Below are 23,530 nucleotides of genomic sequence, written 5' to 3'. Positions count from 1 at the left end.
TGCAGACCTACCTGTTAGCAGTCTTCCTCTCCTCTGCCTGTATTGGTGCATCGCATCCACTGGTAGACCTGTGGAACAGGAACGTCTACAGCATTATTGGTCCGTGTGCGTCACAAGCAGAAGTGGACCAACTCATAAATAAGTGCTCTGTTGTGGTAATAGTGGTCTAAATCTCCACAGGTCTCTCAAAGTCAAGATTTGTAGTTATTTATTTTTGTAGAATACGGTTTCCAGTTTAATAATCATATTCTATGATACATATTTAAATTCATACAGCAATGCAGACATTTGAAAATGCGACGTGCCATTACTTCAGTATATGAAAGAAATATAGTAAAGTCCATTTTAATTTTGCACCCATGAGAGTCATTGTAGTTCCGACCCGTCTCCTTCAAAGCAGCTTCAGGTAGATTGTATATAGTCTGTCACACTAACCTGCTGTGTGGAGCAGCTCGATACACAAACATTACAGCAGTATCTGACATCTGAGATTCATGTCCTGCAGTCACAGCGAACCGACTTCCATCCGCTGATGAACAGTTTCAGTTGAGTTTCCTCACAGCTCTCCCTTCCTACTTTCTCTCCTTATTGCTCACCATCTCTAGCGCTGTTTATTTCTCTCTTTTTTTTTTAGACAAGTTGGGCATGCTGTTACGTAAATGCTGTTTAAATGGCAAATACTATTTAATTTAGCTGTGTTAAAGCTTGATATTAAACCTACACAGCAAATTCACATCTTTGGATTAAACTCTCTCCGAGTTAAAATCAGCTCTTTTTGCTTTGTTACATGCAAGACCATCAAATTCACTCTCAATCAGAGTGGAAGAAACTATTTTCTTGTTGATTTTTAACACTTTTCAGGAGTTGAACCTTGAACTCTTTGGGTGTTAAAACAGTAAATTTGACTTTAACCTTGAGGTGTTTGAATGTGAAACTCTTTCACAATGTTAACAGTCAATACTTTAAAGTGTTTATTGCTTGACATTCATGGAGTTAAAATTTCTTCACACTATAAAGGTTTCAGGTGAAACTGACTACAAGATAACAACATATTCTTCACAAATTTATATTTAACAATTATATGCATTGTGATTATATTCAGTCTGCAACAATTAATGCTGCATGAAAACTTTGTACAACAACTTACAAACTAACCAATGTAGAGTGCCGCTGTGATTGGTTTATATGTTACGTTTCTCCCTTGTACGCTTATGGTTTTGAATGATAGCTCCATTTTATTTATCATTACGTCTTCATTGAAATATTAATAACTAAATATAATTTCTGCCCATCACTTAGATTTAATTTGGTTGATTTATTCTCAAAAGTTACAAAGAGATAACTAAGGCCTGCTGGGAAATGCTAATACAGCAACAAAGCTGTGCAGTTAACACCGGGAGTCGTGTTGAATCATATTCCTCAACACTCAGCGAATAAACACCAGAATATTACCAGAGTAACACTGAACACAAGCTGGAGTCTAACTTAGAAGATAAACTCCCAAAATAAAACTCTTTGTTTAACTCCAGGATATTTCACTGAAGAAATTTGCTGTGTAGATTTGTTAGCATATCTAATTGTATTTAATTTTTCACCAGTCGGGGGCAGCCATCTTAAAACAAGCTAACCATTCCCATAACTAATGATGTCATGGGAATGTGTTTTCTCTAGATTTATATTAATCTTGTTTGAATTATAGTTGTGTCTATTTTAAATACTTTTCCAAGTGAATCTTGCTCTTACATAGATGTCACCAGTAGATCTCATCATTTTGACAGTAGCTGTATAACTGGATGTTAATGGCTCATGTTTGGGCGCATTAGGCCTTGTTGGGCTGCATGTTTTGTTTATGGCACTATAGTGTTTACAGCCCGTGTATGAATTTTTTTACAGTGACTAGTTGTAGTAGGAAGGACAAAACATTGTTAAAGTAGCGCAGCAAAACTTAATGCACCAAAACATGAGTTATTAACACCCCAACTACTGTCAAAATAATGAACCTGTCAGAGATCTGCTGGTGACATCTACTGGGCAGAAACGGCTAGATTTACTTGAAAACTGTTTCAAATAGACACACAAGCGAAATACAAAAAAGATTAACATACACACAAGCAAACAGCGGAGACAAACTGTTCCCGGGACGTTCTTAGTTAGCTTGTTTTAAGATCGCTGCACCCTGCTGGCAAAAAAGTGAAATACAATCAGGTTTTCTACAGTGTCATATATTTTCTAAGGTGAAAAATCAAACAAACAGTCATATTGTTCATCTCCACTTTAAGGAAAGAGCTGTATTATTGACCTGTATTTTTTTGTTTTTGTTTAAGTTTTAATTCTTAAATCATACCTATTAATATTCAACATTTTTCTTCAACTCGTGTATATCCCCCTTAGCTCTGTTGTTACCCAAACACTATCAAAACACATGAGTGGGCCACACTGTAGCTGGCTGACATGTTCACATACACATGCATAAAGCATGTCCTGTAATAATCACTAGAGATCCAAATATGGATTTAAATTGAACTAGTTCCTCAAAAGGCCCAGTTTCCTCTTGATCAAGTAACATTTGTCAAAATCTAGTCACCAGCTGTTTGTTTCTTTTCAGGAAATGAAAAGACGCTGGAGGGCCATCAGAGTTTTAATGGCACCCACCTTTGATCAACAAAGTTAACGTAAAAACTCATGCAAGATGTCTATGGAAAGCTCAGACTCTCGTGATTCGGTCGTTATAAACCATTTTAAGATCCAACAACCAGCAGTCAGAGACCACCACTAAACAAACAAACGATTACAGGATAGATGTTACTCACCAACACAGCCTCAGAGTCCCACACAGAAACCCTCTGGGTCAGGGTCCAGTAAATCCAATCCAGCAAAGTATTTAGTCCACAAAGCGTTACTATATCCAGAATACACATGATCGGTGGTTGCCTTGTTTGGAATTACGTGCCGTGTGTTCATAAATCTCCATAGATTGTCCCGTAAAAACATGAGATATCCTGGCACAAAGCCGGCGCTGCCATAGTCTGAATCAAATAAGACCTAACATGTCTGACACCTTTTGATTGACACCTCACAACCAATATGATGTTCTAATTCCTGTCTCCAGCCTTTAGAAGCCAACCGGAGCACATGTGGAGCCAAAGTGCCCTCCTCTCTTCTGTTGTTTACATCTGAAGCCAATCACAAGCTACGTTGGCGCTATACTTTGTATAGCCAAAGAGATTTTGAACACAAGGATATGCAGCTTTCAGGGGCAGTTCTTCAGGCTTTGATTATTTGGCTGCATCAAGATAGTAATCGGGCACACTCCTCCCTTGCATTGTGCGTATGGGCAGAAATGTGTTTGGATAGCAGAGTTTTATCATCAAGCTTTTTCAAACTTTATAATGCACATACGTGTTATTGCAAATAGTTTATAGCCATTTTCTTTGGAAATGCCTGGACATACCCTCAGAAAAACACGTGCAAAACATTTTTTTTTTTATCAACTTTGAATTTGGACTAATCTAAGAGAGACCACAATCAGCCAATCAAACCTTTAATCATGATAAATAGGTTTAGCTGATGACAGTGTGATGAGGAAGTCTGACAGTACAGAAAATTTGATGTCACATGATGATTGTACAATAGTTTTGCATTTGGAAAGAAACACAAGAAACCAGCTAGAATTTTTTTTTTGATGTTATTTTAAGTAAAATCTTGAATATGAATCTTCAATGATAATCTGCTGTCCAACATGATGAGTATTTCTATGTCTCAGCAACACAAATGTTGAAGTTGAATGCTGCACCACATTGTTTGGCAGAAGCAAATGTGGATGTTGTACAAAAGATGATGCTATGGTAGTTGGTTGTGTGTCAGGGGAGGAAATTTGTTCATGTAACAGTTTAACACATGAAGGAAACCCTGACTTGCTGCCATGTTGGCAGGCCAGTAAAATACAGTCTTACTGGGCGTCAGGTGAAAACGACTCATACAAAGAGATAAGCGTCATACGTGTTGAAGTCATGCATTTTCTTTTCATTTGTCTCTGGTATGAAAAGAATTCAAGATTGATCTGTAGACTTCTGCCACTTAAGAATAGTGACATAATCTGAATAACTGTTTTATTCACCTCCTAAAGACTCAGGAATTTCAACTCAACTAGCTATCACGAGACTTTTGTTGTTAAACTAACAAAACTTGTTTTGTATAACCAACACAATTTGACCTCAAAAATCTTAAATTGAACCAACTTAATTTTAATTCAAAAAGTGCATTGATATTACATGGTCAACTTACTGAATTTATGATATACTAACTCTTTACTTTGTCTGCATTCTAATCAGAAATGTCAATTGTTACCTTAATTGTTTTAAATTTTTATTAACGCATTTCACTTCAGTTGGAACAGATAACAGCAATTTAAGTTTTATGATGAAACTTTATTTTAAAACGGGTTTTAACTTATGTCTAAATAAGTGAGAGCAATGTTTTTTACAATCTGCACATAATAAACTTTCTGCAATATATGGAAAAGAAAAGAAATTCAGCTGCAAGTAGCAGTGATTGGAGTTTGAGCAAGTTTCTAGCAGTTTAACAATTGTTTATTTTTTAAATTAACAAGTACTAGGGTTCAGGAGCTGCTTGGACCCAAAGGCAAGGCACACGGCTTGGAAAAAGCAAACTATTTTTTATGGTATTAAAGAGCAGGGCTCTAACAGAAAGCGAACCAAACTACGGCTGTTCAAGCACAAACAGATACAGATATACTTACAGAGAAACAGACTAAAATCCCTGAGGGAAACCGTCAGGAATCTGGTGCAGGTGAGCGAGGACCACGAGGGAAACAGGGACTGAACACAAACTGAAAAAGAATAGATTCTGAAAGAAGACTTTCAAAATAAAACGGGAAACAAAACAGAAAAGAAAAGAAGCTCGATCCATTTCAAAAGCAACTTCCAAAATAAGACAGGACTCCAAGGGAGATAAACAGAAAACAGATCAAATCACACAAAACCGTGACAACAAGAAGCACGTGAAAGTAAACCGCAGACACACGATAAACATTGGTGACGAGTTGGACTTGGCCATCTGGGGAGTCGAACCATGAACCTTTGGAGCGTCAGATTGAAACACTGGCGAGACATGCAGTTTTCCAACTTTTAATAAGTTGAGAAACATCACGTGCAAACTGGCGTGCAGCATTATAAATGACAGGAAATTCCAAAGAATGTCAATTTTGGCATATTTTCTGTTCTTGAATGAAGTGTTGCTGTGGAAGTGTTCCCAGCTGTTAACAGATTGCTATGCTATGCGGCTAACTGTGTGATGTACAATTATTAGTGTTTGATATTGGTTGCCATGGTGCTCTTCCGTTGTGTTTATTGTGGGTTATTAATTGTTGTTTCGGAGTGCTTTACAGTTCGCACACGCGCACACATTCACACCAATGGGAGGTGCTCACCTGGAGTTCAGTGCCTTGCCCAAGGACTCCTCAGCATGTGAGCAGGAAGAACCACCAACCTTATGATTAGTGGGCTGCATGCTTTCCATCTCGCCTGCGTTGGGAGAACTTCTTAAAATCTGAACTTTGGATTTGTACATCCACTTGAACTCAAGGATGAAGTGACTGGATTCTGGTGGTCAAAGGTCAAAGGTCACTGTCAGGTCACATCCATCCTAATCTGGTCAACACAACATATCAACAAACCATCAAATTTACTTTTGTTATGACTGTAGTTTTCAACAACATGTCCAGGTGAACAGGTGAACTGGTGAACAGGTTTGTGAGCGAGTCTCAGTCACACAGGAGTCCTCTGGTTTACTTCCAACTCTCTGACACTGAGAAGCTTCTTTTTAGAGCTTAAATGCTTCGAATTACTTTGAGACCAAACACTGAGGAGAGTTTCTGGTCTCAGTCTTTGGGTCTCATTTTTTTAGGAATTTCTTCTAGTTACTGTTTAATATGGGATGGGTACTAATTCTGAAGGTGCGAACAGGTCAGATTGTGACGTTCACTGAATGCATCAGTACTAACCTGATAACACAGGCTGCCCTTACTACACCTGAAAATGTATTTATGGCTGCTCTTTTCCAGTCTGTCATTTCTGAGAAGGAATGTGCTCACCATCATCAAATAATGTTTGATTATGTACATTTCCATATATAGCCATCAGCACATGTCATATTCACCGCTTTAGTACAAGTAGTGTTTCCATTGACTGTTCAGTGTTAGTCACTTCTACTTTAAAAGATCTGTGCAGAGCGTTACCCGTCACTAAACCCAGTTATTTTATTAAAGGAGAGAAACGGAGCAGCAGAGTGTGAATCTATCATGGAGGAAGTCTTTTCCCACTAATTTCAAGTAACATGATTCCCTTAAGCTTTACACGAGAGACAGTTATATTAGCACATAACAAAGCAGTGCTGTCCCTCTGGACTGAGCCGTGAGCTTCTTGGTCGTGTCTGGAGACGTCTTAGTGAAACTGGGACCTGAGTCCGACGCCATCTGTTTGCTCTGACTGATCCTATTTGAGAAGGGTTACTGAAGGTCATTGAAGGTTGCTGCAGTGTGCAGGGTTGAAATGCTCGGACACCTGCTGTGTTCCTAACGAGGCTTTGATCTCTGGATCACCTGATCACACTCGTTCTGCAGCGTAGTTCATGCAAGAGGAGGGAGAGCGACCTGAGCAGCCAGATCACTGGCAGAGAGGTGCCTCCGATATTTACCCTGACGATTTAGTAACTTCAAACAATGTAAAGTCGCTGCTTAATGTCTGTGTTTTGGAGGCTAAACGGTGTATTGCCTGTTCTTGGAAGAAGCAAACAACACGTGGAACCTCCCAGCGGCTGAAAGGGATGCTTGTTACTTTACAAAGAACAAAATGGAGAAGTTTTGAAAGATTTGGAATGTCTTTTAAAAATGTTTGGAACATAATGAGATCAAATACAACGTACGGACTGATGAACGAAGCTAGATCCTAAATACTTATAGGGCTCATCACATTTTATTTTCTAATTATCATTTAATTTTATTATTTTTTTTAAATTTAATTTTATTGGTGTGTTACTTGCAGATGTTCAAACTGCGTATGTTTTATTGTCGTTGTTTATGTTTTTCCTCTTATTATAAAAGTTCAGAGATGTTTAAAAAAAAAAAAAAAAAAAAAGAGGGGCGACGTACTCTAATCACACGTTATAACCATCAACAGTTGGAGAGGAACTGTTGCATGTAACAGAGTTGTCTACAAAATAAATGACACGGTCATCAGTTACAGTAACTGAAGAAATATGCAATTAAATGACAGTAAAATGTTGATGATTACAAAGGGGAAAGTGTTGCCTCCGGTCTCCCGTCCGGTCTCAGTCCTGTTCTGTTTCTCCTCCTCACCAGGTCAGTGACGGACCCCAGAGATGGAAAGCGAGTCGCTCTCAAAAAGATGCCCAATGTCTTCCAAAACCTTGTTTCTTGCAAGAGGGTGTTCCGGGAGCTGAAGATGCTGTGCTTCTTCAAACATGAAAATGTAAGCACAGGACAATTTGAACATTTATCATCAAACACAAAGAATCCACTCGAGGAGGTGAAGGTGAGCTCGTCAGGGGCGTAAAGGATGAGGGTCATGTGACCGACAGGTGAACCAGAGCTGGTACTAGTGTGAGCAGTGCCACTGGTTATTCTAACAGCAGCAGCATTAGCCTTGTTGGCATGGTTACTGAATTATAGACAGTGTTATGGAGTAACTCGTTACGTGTCGTTAAATTTCAAAATAAATGTAATTATAATCAGTTACTGATAGATTATTAATTTGTTACATTACTGATTACATTTTAAACAGGGTGACTGTTAACCTGTAACCAAAACCAAGCTTCCCAACACCGATCGAACACTACAGATGTCTTCATCATCATTCAGAGATCATATGTATGTATGCAGCTCCATAAACCACCAGTAACCTGACATGTGTTTACCTGTCTCCTCAGGTGCTCTCTGCTCTAGACATACTACAACCTCCACACATCGACTACTTCGAAGAGATGTATCCTTTGACCGCTTCACGAGGTCCTGGACTCATGTTGTGCTCTGGGCTTTCACTTTGGGACCGTTTTTATCTCAATAATGAGAGATTATTTTTCAAATAAAAATCCCCCCCAAATCGGTGCTGTGTTCGAGAATCACTTTAGTAATGATAGTCAAAGAAATCCAGTGGTGCTTGAAGGTTTTTGAACCTTTTAAAATATTCTAGATTTCTGCATCAATATGACTTAAAACATCATCATGTCCTGCAATTAGATGAAGAGGACTTCATTATTAAAGGGGCGTGAGCTTCACTGCATGTTTCTGATTCATGAGAACCTCAGAAAAAGAGTTGTTGATGCTCATCAGGCTGGAAAAGGTTTCAAATCAAACTCAGAAATAGTTTTGAATTTACAGTCAGACAGATTGTGTATAAAAGAGGAAATTCAAGCTTGTTTTTGCCAAGAGCACGGCGTGTGACAGGACGTTTTTTTTTTTTTTAAATTATTAGTATTATTAGTGATGTGTTTTATTGACTGTGGAGGAAGTGCGGACTTTGTTCCAGCAGATCTAGACTGCAGCCTAATATGTAGGACCAAACTGTCGTCATGTGACTGCTGCAGCTACAAACCACATCTATCCTCCAATCAGAGCACAGGATAAGAAGACTATTAGCTTGCTTTTGCTGTGTTTTAGTCTACTTGTACATATTTGTTTGTGTTCACACGGTAGTGATTTTTACCCATTAAAGGAGGACAGTAAACGCCAGCTGGAGGCTCCAAAGAAAACATGTAGTGGCGGCACACTGGTCGTGTTACCGGACTGCAGTGGTCCCGTCCGGTCCCAAAGCAACACACTGCTTATCACATGACAATGAAGTCTTTTTGTACAATCCTGTTTCCGAAAACGTTGGAACGCTGTGTAAAACACAAATAAAAACAAAATTGCATTGATTTTCAAACCATGTAAATCCACATTTAATTGAAAATAGACAAAAGAAGAATATGAAGTGTTGAAACTAAGACATTTTATCTTTTTATTAAAAATATCTCCTCATTTTGAATTTCATGCAGCAACACGTATCAAAAAAAGTTGTGACAGGGTCAACAAAAGACTGAAAAGGTTGTGTAAATATAAAAAAACAAACACCTGGTGGAACATCTCAACTAATCAGGTTACCATGGCAACAGATCAGTAACATGATTGGGTATAAAAAGATGATTTCAGAGAGGCAGAGTCTCTCAGCAGTGAAGATGAGGAGAGGTTCACCACTCTGTGAAACACTGTGTTGGAAAATAGTTCAACAATCTAAGAATAATGTTCCTCAACGTAAAACTACAAAGAATTAGTGGATTTCATCGTCTACGGTTCTTAATACCACAACCTTTTTTTGAGATGTGTTGCTGCATCAAATTCAAAATAAGCAGATGTTTTTCATAAAACAATAGCATTTTTCCATTTCAACATTTGATATGTTGTTTTAGTCTATTTGCAATTAAATATGAGTTTATATGATTTGCAGATCATTGCATTCTGTTTTTATTTCCATTTTACACAGCGTCCCAACGTTAACTGAAACAGGGTTGAATACTTCCAGTGTGCTCCCAAATATAAAACATAAAAAACATAATGACTGACAGGAAGTGGAGTAAACCTGCTTCTGACCGTGGTGTCGTTAGTAGAACCCAGTAGAACCGCAGCAGTGTTGAATCCTGCTGTCACAAAAATACAAGATACAGCGTTGAACCCAGCGGGTCTGTGTTCAGTGGTTCTGTTCTTGTATTTAAACCTTAATGTCCCATCGATCAGCTACGTGGTGACTGAACTGATGCAAAGTGACCTCCATAAGATCATCGTATCACCGCAGCCGCTGAGCTCCGACCACGCCAAAGTGTTTCTTTACCAGATCCTACGAGGTAAGATCGGCTCCTCCTCATTGTTCAACTTCAGTCCATCAGACCGTCCCTCCAATCAGCTGTGAACACAGCCTGAACGCACACACACACACCTCATGGAAACTTTCTATCTAAACCTGCCGTTATGAAAGCTAATTGCGGTTTATATATTTAATTGATTCAAATTCCTCCTTTTTTTTAAACTATTTGTGTGAAGCATGCAATCGTACGTCATAATGTTCTGTGGATTAACTGTCAAACAGTTTTACAGACATCAAACCGACACCTTGCAGCCGTCATCAAACTCTCAGCCTGTTTGCATGACTCATGTGTGACCTTCTCTCCGGTTCCTCCACCAGGACTGAAATACCTGCACTCTGCTGGAATCCTGCACCGAGACATCAAACCTGGAAACCTGCTGGTGAACAGCAACTGTGTGCTCAAGGTGTGTGGTGGAGCCTCTCCGGTGTCATCAAACACTAGAAGAGAAAGTGGCATTAAACTGGAGCAGAAGGCTTGAAATGTTTCAGTCCTTTTAACACTGAGGTTGTTTGTTCTGTTTCATTTGAATGGTTTTATTGCGATTTACAGCCAGCAGCACTTCAAATGATACCTTTACACTAATTGAATCGCCTATTTTAAGGAATGAATAATCACTGAACAGACAGATGACCTAAATGCATCGGTAGCTCCTGACTGGTCCGTTTCTAGCAGCACACAGCAGCTCTTTTTATTTAAGGAAAGACAAACGCTCCTCGTAAGAAAAAGCTCACAGATGTCAGAACAAATATATATATATAAATATATATATACATAAATATATATATATAAAATCCTATCAAATATATCATATATACATAACTATATATATATATATAAATATAAATATATTTTATATATAAATATATATATATATGATAGGATTTTATATATTTATATTTATATATATATATACAATGGTGTGAAAAAGTGTTTGTCCCCTTCCTGATTTTTTATTTTTTTGCATGTTTGTCACTTAAATGTTTCAGATCATCAAACAAATTTAAATATTAGTCAAAGATAACACAAGTAAACACAAAATGTAGTTTTTAAATGAAGGTTTTTATTATTAAGGGAGAAAAACAATCCAAACCCACATGGCCCTGTGTGAAAAAGTGTTTCCCCCTAAACCTAATAACTGGTTGGACCACCCTCAGCAGCAACAACTGTAATCAAGCGTTTGTGATAACTTGCAATGAGTCTTTTCCAGCTGTGGAGGAATGTTGGCCGACTCATCTTTACAGAGTTGTTGTAATTCAGCCACATTGGAGGGTTTTCCAGCACCAACCTCCTTTTTAAGGTCATGCCACAGATATATCTATATAGATATATAGATATATAGACATATCTATATATCTATATAGTGATAGATATATCTATATATCAAAAAAAGATATGTAGATATCTACATATCTATATATCTATAGATATAGATATAAAAAAGGGCAGAACCTAATGAAGAAATTTCAGTGACTGTTAAGCATTATGGGTATAAAAGCGTTTTATGGTAAATGATGATGACATCATAGAGAAACACAAAGGTACGAGGAGAGAGGAGAAAGAGCTCCACCTGACCTGTGAATGACGTCCTCCAGATCTGTGACTTCGGCCTGGCCCGAGTGGAGGAGTCCGACGAGTCACGGCACATGACTCAGGAAGTGGTGACCCAGTACTACCGCGCTCCAGAGATCCTCATGGGCAGCCGCCACTACACCAACTCCATCGATATCTGGTCTGTGGGCTGCATCTTCGCCGAGCTGCTGGGACGACGCATCCTCTTCCAGGCGCAGAGTCCCATCCAGCAGGTAACTCAGAATAATACAAACTCAAAAACTAAAAAGAAAACAACCGTGTTATTTGCTTTGTGGTAGTTGGTTATTCGGTTTGGATATAATGGTACGTTGGGGACTACAGGAATCAGTATTTACAATCCGAGAAATTAAACTAAAAGTTCAAGTTACCAGACAGACCAATGGAACATGTTCAGGGTCAGGACTTTACAACTCAGACAAGTCCAGTCCAGTTCAAACAATCCAGCAGGCAGCAGACGTAGAGCAGGATGAGACCAGGAAGGACTGAAGGACTGAAGGTCTGAAGGACGGAAGGTCTGAAGGTCTGAAGGACAGAAGGTCAGAAGGACTGAAGGTCTGAAGGACAGAAGGTCTGAAGGTCTGAAGGACTGAAGGTCTGAAGGTCTGAAGGACTGAAGGTCAGAAGGTCTGAAGGACTGAAGGTCTGAAGGACTGAAGGACTGAAGGACTGAAGGTCTGAAGGACAGAAGGTCTGAAGGACAGAAGGTCAGAAGGACTGAAGGTCTGAAGGACAGAAGGTCTGAAGGTCTGAAGGACTGAAGGTCTGAAGGTCTGAAGGACTGAAGGTCAGAAGGTCTGAAGGACTGAAGGTCTGAAGGACTGAAGGACAGAAGGTCTGAAGGACAGAAGGTCAGAAGGACTGAAGGTCTGAAGGACAGAAGGTCTGAAGGTCTGAAGGACTGAAGGTCTGAAGGTCTGAAGGACAGAAGGTCTGAAGGACAGAAGGTCTGAAGGACTGAAGGTCTGAAGGTCTGAAGGACTGAAGGACAGAAGGTCTGAAGGACAGAAGGTCAGAAGGACTGAAGGTCTGAAGGACAGAAGGTCTGAAGGTCTGAAGGACTGAAGGTCTGAAGGTCTGAAGGACTGAAGGTCAGAAGGTCTGAAGGACTGAAGGTCTGAAGGACAGAAGGTCTGAAGGACAGAAGGTCAGAAGGACTGAAGGTCTGAAGGACAGAAGGTCTGAAGGTCTGAAGGACTGAAGGTCTGAAGGTCTGAAGGACTGAAGGTCAGAAGGTCTGAAGGACTGAAGGTCTGAAGGACTGAAGGCAGCGCAAGAGTCAGGACACTAAAAAACAAAACTAAAAAAGATTCTGCAGGAAAAACTCTGGAAAGATGAAACAGGATGCAACGAGAATACAGGAGAAAGGAAGCACTCCGACTTTCCACACAGGTCAGGGGTCACAGGTCAGGGGTGACGGGGTCACAGGTCAGGGTCAATCAAACACAGGTGGGAAGACCCAAGAGCAACAGACACGGAATACATTACAGAAATAAAACAGGAAATGAAAGTGAAAACCTTTCAGGACCGTCTGTCTGCCGTCTGTCATCCGTTTGTCATCCGTCTACTGTCTGTCATCCGTCTGTCCTCTGTCTGCTGTCTGTCATCCGTCTGTCATCCGTCTGTCATCCATCTACTGTCTGTCATCCATCTACTGTCTGTCATCCATCTGTCCTCCGTCTGTCATCCGTCTGCCATCTGTCTGCTGTCTGTCATCCGTCTGTCATCCATCTACTGTCTGTCAACTGTCTGTCCTCTGTCTGTCATCCGTATGTCACCCGTCTGTCGTCCGTCCATTGTCTGTCATCCGTCTGTCCTCCGTCTGTCATCCATCTACTGTCTGTCATCCATCTACTGTCTGTCATCCTTCTACTGTCTGTCATCCATCTACTGTCTGTCATCCTTCTACTGTCTGTCATCCATCTACTGTCTGTCATCCATCTACTGTCTGTCATCCGTCTGTCCTCTGTCTGTCATCCGTCTGTCATCCGTCTACTGTCTGTCATCCATCTACTGTCTGTCATCCATCTACTGTCTGTCATCCGTCTACTGTCTGTCATCCGTCTGTCCTCTGTCTGTCATCCGTCTGTCATCCGTCTACTGTCTGTCATCCATCTACTGTCTGTCATCCGTCTGTCATCCGTCTTCTGTCTGTCATCCGTCTACTGTCTGTCATCCGTCTACTGTCTGTCATCCGTCTGTCATCCGTCTACTGTCTGTCATCCATCTACTGTCTGTCATCCGTCTGTCATCCGTCTACTGTCTGTCATCCTTCTACTGTCTGTCATCCATCTACTGTCTGTCATCCGTCTACTGTCTGTCATCCGTCTGTCCTCTGTCTGTCATCCGTCTGTCATCCGTCTACTGTCTGTCATCCATCTACTGTCTGTCATCCGTCTGTCATCCGTCTTCTGTCTGTCATCCGTCTACTGTCTGTCATCCTTCTACTGTCTGTCATCCATCTACTGTCTGTCATCCATCTACTGTCTGTCATCCGTCTGTCATCCGTCTACTGTCTGTCATCCGTCTACTGTCTGTCATCTGTCTGTCATCCGTCTACTGTCTGTCATCCATCTACTGTCTGTCATCCTTCTACTGTCTGTCATCCATCTACTGTCTGTCATCCGTCTGTCCTCTGTCTGTCATCCGTCTGTCATCCGTCTACTGTCTGTCATCCATCTACTGTCTGTCATCCGTCTGTCATCCGTCTTCTGTCTGTCATCCGTCTACTGTCTGTCATCCGTCTACTGTCTGTCATCCGTCTGTCATCCGTCTACTGTCTGTCATCCATCTACTGTCTGTCATCCGTCTACTGTCTGTCATCCATCTGTCATCCGTCTGTCATCCATCTACTGTCTGTCATCCGTCTGTCATCCGTCTTCTGTCTGTCATCCGTCTACTGTCTGTCATCCGTCTACTGTCTGTCATCCGTCTGTCATCCGTCTACTGTCTGTCATCCTTCTACTGTCTGTCATCCATCTACTGTCTGTCATCCATCTACTGTCTGTCATCCGTCTGTCATCCGTCTACTGTCTGTCATCCGTCTACTGTCTGTCATCTGTCTGTCATCCATCTACTGTCTGTCATCCATCTACTGTCTGTCATCCGTCTGTCATCCGTCTACTGTCTGTCATCCATCTACTGTCTGTCATCCGTCTGTCATCCGTCTGTCATCCATCTACTGTCTGTCATCCATCTACTGTCTGTCATCCATCTGTCCTCCGTCTGTCATCCGTCTGCCATCTGTCTGCTGTCTGTCATCCGTCTGTCATCCATCTACTGTCTGTCAACTGTCTGTCCTCTGTCTGTCATCCGTATGTCACCCGTCTGTCGTCCGTCCATTGTCTGTCATCCGTCTGTCCTCCGTCTGTCATCCATCTACTGTCTGTCATCCATCTACTGTCTGTCATCCATCTACTGTCTGTCATCCTTCTACTGTCTGTCATCCATCTACTGTCTGTCATCCATCTACTGTCTGTCATCTGTCTGTCATCCGTCTGTCATCCATCTACTGTCTGTCATCCTTCTACTGTCTGTCATCCATCTACTGTCTGTCATCCGTCTACTGTCTGTCATCCGTCTGTCCTCTGTCTGTCATCCGTCTACTGTCTGTCATCCATCTACTGTCTGTCATCCGTCTGTCATCCGTCTTCTGTCTGTCATCCGTCTACTGTCTGTCATCCGTCTACTGTCTGTCATCCGTCTGTCATCCGTCTACTGTCTGTCATCCGTCTGTCATCCGTCTACTGTCTGTCATCCTTCTACTGTCTGTCATCCATCTACTGTCTGTCATCCGTCTGTCATCCATCTACTGTCTGTCATCCGTCTGTCATCCGTCTACTGTCTGTCATCCGTCTGTCATCCGTCTACTGTCTGTCATCCGTCTACTGTCTGTCATCCGTCTGTCATCCATCTACTGTCTGTCATCCGTCTGTCATCCGTCTACTGTCTGTCATCCTTCTACTGTCTGTCATCCATCTACTGTCTGTCATCCGTCTACTGTCTGTCATCCGTCTGTCCTCTGTCTGTCATCCGTCTGTCATCCGTCTACTGTCTGTCATCCATCTACTGTCTGTCATCCGTCTGTCATCCGTCTTCTGTCTGTCATCCGTCTACTGTCTGTCATCCTTCTACTGTCTGTCATCCATCTACTGTCTGTCATCCATCTACTGTCTGTCATCCGTCTGTCATCCGTCTACTGTCTGTCATCCGTCTACTGTCTGTCATCTGTCTGTCATCCGTCTACTGTCTGTCATCCATCTACTGTCTGTCATCCTTCTACTGTCTGTCATCCATCTACTGTCTGTCATCCGTCTGTCCTCTGTCTGTCATCCGTCTGTCATCCGTCTACTGTCTGTCATCCATCTACTGTCTGTCATCCGTCTGTCATCCGTCTTCTGTCTGTCATCCGTCTACTGTCTGTCATCCGTCTACTGTCTGTCATCCGTCTGTCATCCGTCTACTGTCTGTCATCCATCTACTGTCTGTCATCCGTCTACTGTCTGTCATCCATCTGTCATCCGTCTGTCATCCATCTACTGTCTGTCATCCGTCTGTCATCCGTCTTCTGTCTGTCATCCGTCTACTGTCTGTCATCCGTCTACTGTCTGTCATCCGTCTGTCATCCGTCTACTGTCTGTCATCCGTCTGTCATCCGTCTACTGTCTGTCATCCGTCTGTCATCCGTCTACTGTCTGTCATCCGTCTACTGTCTGTCATCTGTCTGTCATCCGTCTACTGTCTGTCATCCATCTACTGTCTGTCATCCATCTACTGTCTGTCATCCGTCTGTCATCCGTCTACTGTCTGTCATCCGTCTACTGTCTGTCATCCATCTACTGTCTGTCATCCGTCTGTAATCCATCTACTGTCTGTCATCCGTCTACTGTCTGTCATCCATCTACTGTCTGTCATCCGTCTGTAATCCATCTACTGTCTGTCATCCGTCTACTGTCTGTCATCCATCTAGGGTCTGTCATCCGTCTGTCCTCCGTCTGTCATCCGTCTACTGTCTGTCATCCATCTACTGTCTGTCATCCATCTACTGTCTGTCATCCGTCTGTCATCCGTCTACTGTCTGTCATCCGTCTACTGTCTGTCATCCATCTACTGTCTGTCATCCGTCTGTAATCCATCTACTGTCTGTCATCCGTCTACTGTCTGTCATCCATCTACTGTCTGTCATCCGTCTGTAATCCATCTACTGTCTGTCATCCGTCTACTGTCTGTCATCCATCTACTGTCTGTCATCCGTCTGTCCTCCGTCTGTCATCCATCTACTGTCTGTCATCCATCTACTGTCTGTCATCTGTCTGTCATCCGTCTGTCATCCGTCTGTCATCCATCTACTGTCTGTCATCTGTCTGTCATCCGTCTGTCATCCGTCTGTCATCCATCTACTGTCTGTCATCTGTCTGTCATCCGTCTGTCATCCTTCTACTGTCTGTCATCCATCTACTGTCTGTCATCCGTCTTTCCTCTGTCTGTCATCCGTCTGTCATCCGTCTACTGTCTGTCATCCATCTACTGTCTGTCATCCGTCTGTCATCCGTCTGTCATCCGTCTTCTGTCTGTCATCCGTCTACTGTCTGTCATCCATCTACTGTCTGTCATCCGTCTGTCATCCGTATTCTGTCTGTCATCCATCTACTGTCTGTCATCCGTCTACTGTCTGTCATCCGTCTACTGTCTGTCATCCGTCTGTCATCCGTCTGTCATCCTTCTACTGTCTGTCATCCATCTACTGTCTGTCATCCGTCTTTCCTCTGTCTGTCATCCGTCTGTCATCCGTCTACTGTCTGTCATCCATCTACTGTCTGTCATCCGTCTGTCATCCGTCTGTCATCCGTCTTCTGTCTGTCATCCGTCTACTGTCTGTCATCCATCTACTGTCTGTCATCCGTCTGTCATCCGTATTCTGTCTGTCATCCATCTACTGTCTGTCATCCGTCTACTGTCTGTCATCCATCTACTGTCTGTCATCCGTATTCTGTCTGTCATCCTTCTACTGTCTGTCATCCATCTACTGTCTGTCATCCATCTACTGTCTGTCATCCGTCTGTCATCCGTCTACTGTCTGTCATCCGTCTTCTGTCTGTCATCCTTCTACTGTCTGTCATCCGTCTACTGTCTGTCATCCATCTACTGTCTGTCATCCGTCTACTGTCTGTCATCCATCTACTGTCTGTCATCCGTATTCTGTCTGTCATCCTTCTACTGTCTGTCATCCATCTACTGTCTGTCATCCATCTACTGTCTGTCATCCGTCTGTCATCCATCTACTGTCTGTCATCCATCTACTGTCTGTCATCCGTCTGTCCTCCGTCTGTCATCCATCTACTGTCTGTCATCCATCTACTGTCTGTCATCCGTCTGTCCTCCGTCTGTCATCCATCTACTGTCTGTCATCCATCTACTGTCTGTCATCCGTCTGTCATCCGTCTGTCATCCGTCTGTCATCCATCTACTGTCTGTCATCCTTCTACTGTCTGTCATCCATCTACTGTCTGTCTTCTGTCTGTCATCCGTCTACTGTCTGTCTTCTGTCTGTCATCCTTCTCCTGTCTGTCATCCGTCTACTGTCTTTCATCCGTCTGTCGTCCGTCTGTTATCTGTCTGCTGTCTGTCATCCGTCTACTGTTTGTCATCCGTCTGCTGTCTGTCATCCGTCTGTCATCTGTCTGCTGTCTGTCATCCGTCTACTGTCTGTCATCAGTCATCCGTCTATCATCCGTCTACTGTCTGTCATCCGTCTGTCATCTGTCTGTCTGCAGCTGGATTTGATCACTGATCTGTTGGGGGCTCCTTCGATGGAGGCGATGAGGACGGCGTGTGAAGGCGCTCGGACTCACATCCTCAGAGGACCTCACAAACAGGTGACCAAACCTTCTTCCAACTTTCTGAACAGATGGAGTCATGCTGATAAACTGAGTGACTTTTAAAAAAGAAGTTTTTATAAGTGTACACGTGGAACCTCAATGAGCCAGTTCAGTATATTTTGTTGCTCATTTAACAATTGAAAGTTGATTATTTAAGCCTGAGAAACATTAAATCCTTGTCTTCTTAAATTTCTCTCTTCTTTGCACTTTTAAGAAACACGAGCAGTGAAAAGATATTAGTTCACACACATGTTTAAATAAGATACCAGAAGCTGAAAGAGAGAAGAGGTTAATGTTGTGTGTTTTGCGTGCAGCCATCCCTTCCTGTTCTCTACACACTGTCCAGCCAAGCGACCCATGAAGCAGTCCACCTCCTCTGCAGGATGCTGGTGTTTGATCCGGTGGGTCCTTCTCAAATAAATACTGTCATGTTTGGTTAATGAATGAAACCCTGTGCAGCGGTAAAACTTCTGAGATCACTTCAAAACAATCCCATTTTCATTTGACTTCAGATTTTACCATATTAATTTATGCAGACCAAAACAAGGAAAATAAACACTCTGAATTTTCATGCTTTCACCATCCTAAGAAAATGGAGGGGGCGGAGCCTATGTTTTTTCTTTTTTTCCTCTTTTAAATATAACAAATTGTAATACAGTATATAAACAATGCAGACCAGTAGTGAATACCATATCGTACAGAAAAACACCTGTTGATTTAGATAAACAAGTATGGTAATAAATAGCATTTTAAAAGTGCAGATAAAAGGATAGATACATATTTTCCATGAATATAAAATTATGATGAGAAAAAAAAATGGGAAGAAAAAAAACCTAACAACAACAAAAAAAACCACATTATTCCTATTCCATAAGTTCATTATATAGTTGGACAGACTTGTTTCTTTCCTCAGCGTTTATGAGTTTAAGGGTCAGATTAGAGGTTTAAAATATGTCATTTCAATATTAAGAACAGAAAGGTGGAGCAGAAAGGTGAGAATAAAAACAAAGGTGGACTGGAAATGCATACAAAAACATTTATATTTAATTAGTTAGTCAACATTGTGACTGTTTATTAGAACAAACACCAATTATCTCTGTTTCTCTGCTGAAAATTGTTTTTCTTTCATTCGTGCTCTCAGAGGCTAAATTAAAACACAAAATGCTGCTGATGCTCTTTTTCTTTTTGAAATCATCTAACTTGTGGTTTGCAGTCGAAGAGGATTTCAGCCAAGGACGCCCTGGCCCACCCGTACCTGGACGAGGGTCGACTGCGCTACCACACCTGCATGTGCAACTGCTGCTACACCACGTCATCCGGCCGCGTTTACACCAGCGACTTCGAGCCCGTCACGAATCCCAAGTTTGACGACGGCTTTGAGAAGAACCTGAGCTCCGTGAGACAGGTCAAAGGTCAGTTCTGGTGGTCTTTCTGTTTTAACATTCAAAAAAAGAGCAAAAGCTGAACTTGATTATTACAAAAAATATGGTGCTGCTGAAGTACGTGTTGTGATCAAGAACACGACGTTATCATGTTTTCTTTTGGTATTTTGTTTCCACAGCCAGCTGATAATTTAATATAAGTGCATTATACAAAATAAATGGGCTGTCACTTAAAAAACACCGTGCTCGGTTCACAGTGTTTGCAGTGAAGTCCAAAGTGTTCCTTAAATTTCATTAACTGAAGTTCAGATACAAGAAAGTGACAGACTTGAGTTAGAAATGTAAAGACTGCTTCCACCTTTTCTTATAAAGAACAGGAAGTAGATGTTTACAATTTTTGATTAAATCAGTAATAAGTAGAAGAAAGCGAAAAATATCTTAATCTTCATTTTAACAAGAATTGGTTTTTTTTTTACAACAGCTTCAGGTGAGAATAATCAGAGGGCTGGTGTGTGTTTTCCCTCAGAGATCATCCATCAGTTCATTTTGGAGCAGCAGAAGGGGAGTCGAGTGCCACTTTGCATCAACCCTCAGTCGGCTGCTTTCAAGAGCTTCATCAGGTAGGAGCTGCTTTAAAACACATCCGTCCCAACCTCACTACTACAGGATGTGTACAGGTGTTTAGATGATCTTTTGCCACCAGTCTTTGAACATATTCAGCTACAGTACATCACCAACACATGTTTCAGTCAAAGTATGAAATCTGAACATGTAGAATCATAACAGAGTATTTCACAGCAGATATTTGGACTTCGCAAAGCTTTTCAAATCAAACCCATCGTTTCCATGAAGTATTCCAGTACAGCATGACGAAAGACTGCAGATAAAAGTGGACGAAGCTTCCAGGTCTGAAAAGTGAACGCTTTAAGCTGCAATACCATCAAGGGCCACTAGGGGCTGGCTTCAAGAGGGCTTCAGCTCCATAGGCTCACATTGAACTTGTTTCATTAAAGTCATGAATCAGTCCCTCCAGGAAATCACGATCTTGCGATCGCAATAATTGACGCAGATTCAAGAAAACGCTACATAAACAATTGCAGCAATTCTTCTGCAAGAAACGTCGTACTATTAACATCATAAAGTAAATCTTCTCAAACAAAACTCACTTTAGTAATAAAAATAACTCTGCTCCTGTTTTCATCTCCAAATAAAACTGTTCACCGGAGGAACAGGAACAAGAGGAGAAACAGGAAGTGACGGGGTTCGTGGGAAATGTGTTCTTCACATTAAAACGATGATTAAATGTTTGTGATCAAAGGAAGTGATTCCATATTACTGGATGTTAAATGAGTTTTGTCCACACGTCCAGTTGTCAGAGACGTCTCTTTGTTTGTTTCATCCAGCAGGTCTATGTGTTGAATGAACATGAATTAAACAGCATCTAAAGCTCTTATTTTGACAGCTGATGTCGTCCTTGTTTCTATATTCCAGTCACAGACGCTCTGTTCTGGAAACATACGCAGCTTTTAGGACCTTTTAGCAGCTTTTAGGACCTTTTATCTCCACGGTTCTCTAAGTTCAATAAATACATAAAAAAGATTAGAACTAAAATATTTCTGTGATGTGCAGCAGGATTATTATCACAGGAAGCGATGACACATTTATTCCTTCATCAGGTAGTGTTTTTAAAAAAAAAGTTCTTTCTGAACTTGCAACTTTTACTGATTCCTGGAATGTTACGTGAAAAACTAATTTAAAACTCCACAGATTACGTCAACATTTTGGAGAAAATCCGCCACAAAATCAAAATTTTTTGATGACAACAATAAAAAAAAACCAACTGAAATCCTGGAGGTACTGACTGTCCTGTTTCTCCAAAGTTATTTTGGTTTCATCCTCTAAAGTCGCTCCTTTTTATTTGTTTTCTGAAGTCCATCTGAAAATAATCTCTCATTATTTAGATATTAGGCTTAAAAAAAACAAGTTTTTTGGGGGCTTTGTTTGATTGACAGGTGTGTTTTACATTCAGATTTCCACTGTTATAGACTCAAATGCACAAAACCCAGAACACGAGTAACGGAAAGAATAATCTTTAAATGATGAAGAGCAAAAACAAAAGCAAAGCTCACAGATGATGGGGAGAAAACTGGCTGGATGATCATAGAAACATCTGGCAGGTGAGGAGATGATTGAACACAAGTGAAGACAATCAGACACAGGTGGGAAGATGAGAGGACAGGAAGTGAAGACAGCAGACGGTGAGTTGTCAAAATAAAAGAGGAAGTGAACATGAAAGACTTTAAGGACCAAATGATGAGGAAGAGACTAAAACGGATATGAAGAAACTGATACGACAAAAAGACATCACAAAATGGTACGTGGTGTCCTCAGGTTTCCAATCAGATCAGTCAGATCCAATGCTGGCTCCTCCCCCAGCTTGTCCAAATATGGTCACTTCCTGCTCCAAAATAAAAAATATGGCGATGGACAAAATGCTAAATTCGAAGTCTGCCGTGAACAAGGTTTATTCTAATATTGTATCTTGTCTAATTTCACTGGTCTTTCAATTCCAGTATTTTCTAAAAAGATATTTGGAAATACGAAAATAAGCTTCATCCTTTATACATCATATCTTTTGAACACTAGTGTAATATTATTTACTTAGATATGAAAGTTGTTGAGCTGCTCTCTAACCTGACGTTGGTCTGAACAGCTCGACGGTGGCTCAGCCCTCCGAGATGCCTCCGTCTCCGCTGGTGTGGGAGTAGCTGCCTGTCCTCGTCTCTCCCAACTGACCAGCTTTAAACTGGGAACAAGAGGAGTGTCTCCACATCTTCTGTCACCTGCGTAGCATTTCACTGAAGAGCAGGACTGCTGTGTTTCTCATGAAATATGGAACAAATGAAGAGAAACCCACTGATATGAGGGTTTGGTATGCAAACAAATGAGACTAATGTTCTGTAGACCAAATGAAAAGGTTTGAAACAAACCCATCTGTTCACTTCCAGCTAGATTCAGTTCAGTTCAGTTTGGTTCATATCGAGCTGAATCACAACACGAGTCGTCTCAGGGTACCTAACATAGGAAAGGTAGGGGAGAGGAGAGGAGAGGAGGAGAGGAGAGGGGAGGAGGAGAGGAGAGGAGAGGGGAGGGGAGGAGGAGAGGAGAGGAGAGGGGAGGGGAGGAGGAGAGGAGAGGGGAGGGGAGGGGAGGAGAGGAGAGGAGAGGAGAGGGGAGGAGGAGAGGAGAGGAGAGGGGAGGGGAGGAGGAGAGGAGAGGAGAGGGGAGGGGAGGGGAGGAGAGGAGAGGAGAGGAGAGGGGAGGAGGAGAGGAGAGGAGAGGAGAGGGGAGGGGGAGGAGAGGAGAGGAGGAGAGGAGAGGAGAGGAGAGGGGGAGGAGAGGAGAGGGGAGGAGGGGAGAGGAGAGGAGAGGAGGAGAGGAGAGGAGAGGAGAGGAGAGGGGAGGAGGAGAGGAGAGGGGAGGGGAGGAGGAGAGGAGAGGGGAGGGGAGGGGAGGAGAGGAGAGGAGAGGAGAGGAGAGGAGAGGAGGAGAGGAGAGGAGAGGGGAGGAGGAGAGGAGAGGAGAGGGGAGGAGGAGAGGAGAGGAGAGGAGAGGGGAGGAGGAGAGGAGAGGAGAGGGGAGGGGAGGGGAGGGGAGGAGAGGAGAGGAGAGGAGAGGGGAGGAGGAGAGGAGAGGGGAGGGGAGGAGAGGAGAGGAGAGGAGAGGAGGAGAGGAGAGGAGGAGAGG

The 23,530-nt window shown here is 42.1% G+C and overlaps 1 protein-coding gene across 2 annotated transcripts in view; it reads left to right on the top strand.

The window, feature by feature from the left end:
• Positions 1-22,900, top strand: part of nlk2 (nemo-like kinase, type 2) — a 27,954-nt gene extending 5,054 nt beyond the window's left edge. Inside the window, exons 2-11 of one of the 2 annotated variants that reach the window (XM_069166579.1) lie at positions 7,379-7,508; positions 7,966-8,021; positions 9,809-9,915; positions 10,254-10,339; positions 11,529-11,738; positions 18,297-18,398; positions 18,716-18,802; positions 19,615-19,813; positions 20,310-20,403; positions 22,497-22,900. In XM_069166579.1, coding sequence (XP_069022680.1) covers positions 7,379-7,508; positions 7,966-8,021; positions 9,809-9,915; positions 10,254-10,339; positions 11,529-11,738; positions 18,297-18,398; positions 18,716-18,802; positions 19,615-19,813; positions 20,310-20,403; positions 22,497-22,551 — 1,126 coding nt within the window. In that variant the 3' untranslated portion in view covers positions 22,552-22,900. Of the gene's footprint in view, positions 1-7,378; positions 7,509-7,965; positions 8,022-9,808; positions 9,916-10,253; positions 10,340-11,528; positions 11,739-16,492; positions 18,399-18,715; positions 18,803-19,614; positions 19,814-20,309; positions 20,404-22,496 lie in introns of those variants that run through there. The other variant, XM_069166578.1, reaches the window with a different exon arrangement.
• Positions 22,901-23,530: the final 630 nt, after the last annotated feature.

This window comes from Embiotoca jacksoni, unplaced genomic scaffold, assembly GCF_022577435.1.
Source record: "Embiotoca jacksoni isolate LCO1_2020_lvr unplaced genomic scaffold, fEmbJac1.0.p SCAF_39, whole genome shotgun sequence".
Lineage (NCBI taxonomy): Eukaryota > Metazoa > Chordata > Actinopteri > Embiotocidae > Embiotoca > Embiotoca jacksoni.
This window is presented reverse-complemented; position numbering and strand designations above follow the sequence as displayed.